Source organism: Palaemon carinicauda, chromosome 9 (assembly GCF_036898095.1).
Source record: "Palaemon carinicauda isolate YSFRI2023 chromosome 9, ASM3689809v2, whole genome shotgun sequence".
In the NCBI taxonomy this organism is placed as follows: domain Eukaryota; kingdom Metazoa; phylum Arthropoda; class Malacostraca; order Decapoda; family Palaemonidae; genus Palaemon; species Palaemon carinicauda.
Genome location: NC_090733.1, coordinates 22,809,457 through 22,815,189, shown reverse-complemented (window position 1 = coordinate 22,815,189; position 5,733 = coordinate 22,809,457). Strand labels below are relative to the sequence as shown.

The 5,733-nt window shown below is 49.4% G+C and overlaps 2 protein-coding genes across 2 annotated transcripts; both read left to right on the top strand.

Annotated features, from left to right (window-relative positions):
* Positions 1-3,215: 3,215 nt before the first annotated feature.
* On the top strand, positions 3,216-4,001 carry LOC137646312 (uncharacterized). Its single transcript, XM_068379420.1, has 2 exons — positions 3,216-3,413; positions 3,516-4,001. Exons 1-2 carry the CDS (start codon positions 3,216-3,218, stop codon positions 3,999-4,001), a joined length of 684 nt encoding a protein of 227 aa, XP_068235521.1.
* A 462-nt stretch (positions 4,002-4,463) lies between these two features.
* Positions 4,464-5,198, top strand: LOC137646311 (uncharacterized). Its single transcript, XM_068379419.1, has one exon. It carries the CDS (start codon positions 4,464-4,466, stop codon positions 5,196-5,198), a length of 735 nt encoding a protein of 244 aa, XP_068235520.1.
* Positions 5,199-5,733: the final 535 nt, after the last annotated feature.

The window sequence follows — 5,733 nt, the reverse complement described above, 5'->3', positions numbered from 1 at the left end:
ATGTCAGAGAGATCATTAAAATCAAGAACGTCATTCAAGACTGACACAAGCGAGGTCCGCAGAAAGCTGTTAGAAGCGCAAGCTAACCTAGCCAACGTTCAACTGAAGGCACGCTTAGAAGCGGAAGAACGTGCAGCCAAGAACAAAGCTGAAGCTGATGAACTCGCTGCTCAGAGAGATGCCGAGGATCGGGCCGCTAGAGGGCTAGCGGAAGCTGCATTGCTGGAGGCCGAGCTCGAGGTTCAGAGACAGCAACTTGAATACGAAATTAGATCGGAGGCAGGAGAGTCGCAATGTGGTTCGGAAGTGTCTTCACATGCTGGAAGCGTGAGAGTTCCCAGTGTAAAGGCCGTGGAGACTGAATATGTGTCGAGGATCAATTAATGGAGGCTAAGTGTCGTCCACCACCACGAGAACGACCCAAGTGCTATGCGGACAATGGACCCTGTAGAACATACAAGAGGACCAGAAGGCCATTCTACACCCATGGAAGTCCACTCACGGCCATTGGATCCCACCTCAACTCCTTTCGCACCAGGACATGCCACGCTTGAACCCTCTGTCACTGACCCCTTGGTCAACAACTCTCAAGTGCTTAAGGCACTCGAATGCACTCTTGCTAGCAGCAATGAGTTAGCGCGGACATCGCTGTTACCACCTACTAACTTGAGCGCTTTGGAGGTGACTTCACCAAATTTAATTGGTTCAAGATGTCCTTCAAATGGCACATTGAGAACAATACCTCGGACCCCGAGCGCAGGCTGAACCACTTGTATCATATCCTAGATGGGCCTCCGAGAAACCTGGTTGAGCACTGCTTGCACCTGTCACCGACAATTAGGTACGATGAAGCTTGGAAGCAGCTGAGTGAATTCTACGGCAGAGAATTCGATGCTAATGAAGCTTTTATTCGTAAGCTTCTCGAATAGAAAGAAATCCCAGCAGGTGATATCAAAGGTTTAATGAACTACGCTTCTTACCTAAAGAAGGTGAAGGCAGCACTGGGTGCAAATTACACTAGAATTGAGCTGCAAGAAACTATGAGAAAGATAGTGGAAAAGCTCCCTCACCCTCTTCGGGTAAAATGGGTCTCCAAGTACCTGGAACACGAACACAAGCTTCCAGCCTTGATCACCTTTGTGGAGAGATAGGCACTGGTCGCTAAAGAACTGAAGTACTACGAGTGCGACCGTCGTCCATCCAAGGGCAAACCTGAGGGCACAAGCAAGCCGATCAAAGCTAAATCCTTGCTTGTTCACCACAGCTCTCCTTCCGACATTGGGAAATAGTGCGTATACTGCAAGAAAAATAAGCACGGAATCCAAAGCCTCAATTTGGATGACTGCTGGAATGTTCTGGTGGATGCCAAACTCTGCTTCAGATGCCTAAATGTTGCACACAATCATGAAGCCTGTGAAGAAGAATCCATGTGTGGCAAGTGCGGCTTGGGGACGCATCACATGCTCTTGCACTATCTGAAGAAAACCCCTCCAAGGGAAAGTGCAAACTCCAAGAGAGCAACTGTGTCCAAGACATCTGACAAGCCGGAAGCGGGGGCCGGGACGACTAGCAATGCACCGCCTGATAGAACTAACACCGAAACCGCTCCAGAGGCTGGGACACCTACGACGACGGGGCACGTACATGCCATGTCCACTGACCAACGAACGGATGGTCGTACAATGTTGAAGCTCATCCCAGTCATGGTGAACGGAACGTGCACTACGATCGGCTTCATAGATGGAGGAGCCGCACCCACGTTACCCGCAAGGAGCCTAATAGATCGGCTAGGTGTAATGGGAAGGCCTTGCAACCAGACCATGGTGACAGAGGCCGGTACGTTTGCCTGCAAGGAAGTGGTCCAACTCACCCTTGGTAACATCAACGGAGGTGAGGAGGAAGAACGAGTAAAAGAAGTCTTTGTTACTGACAAAATTAATGTGTCAATGGACTACATAATGCCTTCGGACTGGCTGAAGAGATGGCCACACATGGCAGACGTAGAGCTGCAAAGCATGCCAACGGACCACCAACAGGTCGAGCTCGTGATCGGGTTAGACACGACCCTGAATCGAGTCATTCTGGAACAACACCACGGCACTGCCAACGAGAAATCCTCCTACCTAACCAAGCTTGGTTGGGTGGCTTTCGGTCCTACTGGAGACCGGTCTGCATCGGAGGTCTCACCCGAGCATCATGTTCATTGAAAATTTGACCCTCAAGACTTGACAGAGCTACTGCAGAGTCATTTTAATCGAGATTTCTTTGAAAAGGAATCCCTCATCAGATTGGAAGATTCCCTAGAGGATAAGAGATTCGGGGCCACCTTGAATAACACGACACAGCATCGACATGGAAAGTACGTGGCTAAGTTGCCATTCAAGGACTCTACTCCTCTACCTGATAATATGAATATGGCAATTCGACGAGCCTGAAGCTTGAAAAGAAGACTAGACAACGACGAAGCTTACAAGATATCCAACGTAGCTCATATGGAGAAATATACTGATAAGGGCTACGCCGAAAGGGTTCCTGTAAGTCAGCTAGACAGGAAGGACGGGCGTGTATGGCTCATGCCGCACCACTTTGTCAGGCATCCTGTCAAACAGAAAGACCGAGTGGTCTTCGATCTGATGGCAAGGCACCGAGGAACATCTCTCAACGAACATCTGACGCAAGGCCCCAACTTCACCAATAGCCTGACGGGTGTTCTCCTGCATTTTAGAGAGGGTCAACATGCCATCACAGCAGACGTGCAGATGTTCCATCAGGTGAGAGTACCTGAAGAGGACAGAGACTGCCTAAGGTACCTCTGGTGGCCAGAAGGTGTCACCAGCAAAGAACTGCAAGTCTTCAGAATGACGTCCCACGTTTTTGGCGCAAGATCATCGCCGAGCGTCGTTAACTTCTGCTTACGCAAAACGGCCCTAGACTTCGGAAGCAAGGATAACGAAGAAGCTTCTAACTCTATATGTTGCAACTTCTACGTCGACAACCTCTTCAAGGCGATGGGCGATGAGGAAGAATGCATCAAACTTACCAGAGATCTGATCAGCCTGTGCGGGGATGGAGGTTCCCGCCTTAACCAATGGACTTCCAGCAGCAAGCGAATTCTAGCTGCAATCCCCGGAGAAGAATGAGACGACTCTGTGGCTGTCCTATACTTGAATAAAGATGAGCTGCCAACTGAACGAGCCCTGGAGATCCATTGGAATATGAGCATAGACGTGTTCACGTTCAGAATCGTCCTTAAAGACAAGCCTTTCAACCGACATGGTGTGCTCTACGTTGTTGCATCGATCTACGACCCCTTGGGCTACTTATCCCCAGTCACTTTGATCGCGAAGATCCTGTTGCAAGAAATGTGTCAAAGGAAGCTCTCGTGGGATGAGGAGATGTCTGCTGATGAACTTGTTCGATTGGAGACTTAGCTCGCGCAGTTGCCACAACTGGAAGAGTTCCAACTGCGAAGGTCCTTCATACCACCAGATTTCGGAGATGTTGACACCCTTCAGCTGCACCACTTTGCAAATGCAAGCCAGACAGGCTATGGTGTAGTCTCTTACTTGCATGTAATTGGTGTCAACAGAAAGATTCATTGCAATCTCATCATAGGACGGGCGAGAGTCGCCCCTCTTAAAAGGACCACCATCCCTCGTCTTGAGCTGACGGCGGCTGCTATCGCTGCACAGATGGACTCAAAGCTGAAGACTGAGCTCGATCTGAAACTGGCCCCGTCAGTCTTCTGGACTGATAGCACGTCAGTGCTGAAATATCTCAGAAATGCGCTTGTAAAGTATCAGACCTTCGTGGACAATAGGGTCAATCTCATTAGGGATACATACGACATTATGGCGTGTAGATACATCAATACTTCTGTAAACCCAGCAGACCTCGCGTCACGTGGCCTCTCCATCTGTTACTTCCTCCAGTCATCTTTGTTGTTTTCAGGACCAGATTTCCTCAAGAAGGACGAAACGCACTGGCCAACCATGCCCTAAGACGTGGTCAGAGGAGACCTTGATCCAGACGCCGAAGTGAAGACCTCTCCCGTCTTCAATATAACGAAGAAAGAACCAACGTTCATTGAATCAATAGTGACAAGATTCTCCTCCTGGTTGAAGTTTGTCAGGACCGTCGCGTGGATGACAAGATTTATCCACCACATGCAGAAGGCTTGCCCATACAGCGGCGACTCACTCTCGAGCGCGGAGCTGCGTACCGTGGAGAATTTGATCTGGAGACTGACCCAAAGGCAAGAGTATGAAGAAGAGTTAAGCACCCTCTCAAAGAAGGGAAGATCGCTGAAGAGGTCTAGTAAATTAATCAAGCTGAGACCATTTATCGAGGATGGATTGCTCCACGTTGGTGGTCGATTGCAGAAATCAACACTGGCAGATACGGCCAAGCATCCGATCATCCTACCCAGCCGTTCTCTGGCAGTCAAGCTTATGTTGAGAGCCATGCACGAGTCCTGCGGCCATTGTGGCCAGAACAACCTGATGACACAGTTGAGGACAAACTACTGGATCGTCCTCGGAAATGCGATAGTCAAGACTGTCATTCGAGAATGTTTGGTCTGTCGCAGGCTAAGTCGTCATCCTGTAGTTCAGGTGATGGCTGAACTGCCATCCGACCAGCTTTGTCCAGATGAACCCCCCTTTACTAACACTGGGTCGGACTGCTTCGGACCGTTCTTAGTGAAGCAAGGAAGGTCCACAGTGAAGCGTTGGGGCGCTATCTTTACGTGCCTTACCTCGCGAGCAGTCCACCTGGAAGTGATCGATACAATGGAACAAGACTCCTTCGTCAATGCCATCAGGCGTTTCGTCGCTCGTAGGGGGCCTATCAAGAGAATGTGGTCCGGCAACGGGACCAACATTGTGACCATGGAACGAGAGCTAAGAGAAGCTCTCCAGTGCTTCAACGAAGGAGAAATCAGAGACATACTCTCGATCCGAGGCGCAGAGTGGAACTTTCATCCACCACATGCCTCACACTTCAGCGGAACGACTGACGAAACGCTTTGCACTCTGTTCTGCGAAGTGGAGGCTGTTGTTAATAGCCAACCTCTGACGAAGATCAACGACAACCTGAACTGCCCTGCCCCTCTCACGCCTAACATGATCCTAACTTTCAAAGGGTCACCCGATCCCTTCACATCCACATGCAAGAAGGGCATGTATGTGAAGAGGTGATGGAGACAGGCACAGTTCCTCGCTGATGAATTCTGGCGCAGGTGGATACGGGAGTATTTCCCCCTGCTCCAGGAGCGCCAGAAGTGGTCAGTCCCAAAGCGTGACATCAACGTCGGTGACGTCGTTCTAACGCTGGACGAGCGGCTTCCCTGAGGCAGCTGGCCTCTAGAGAAAGTCATGGAGGTCACTCGGAGCGCTGACGGTCGCGTACGTCAAGCTTTGATCAAGACTGAGAATGGCGAGTTCAGAAAGCCCGTACAGAAACTGTGCCTTCTCTTGGAAAATGATAAAGGAGATGATATAAAGTGATGTATATGAGGTGTAATGAGCGTACGCCGAGCGCTGCTCGCTACATTTTGTAAATATTGAATTTATTATTTGAGTTGAAATTATAGCAAGGTTATTTGAATGAAGTAACCCAAGTGATGCTGTATTTACGGAAATATTTAGCCGATGACCAAATAGGGGGTGGTGTAAGATACGCCATAACGTAATTTCAAGAAATTTTTTGTGTTCTTTGTTAACCATGAGGATT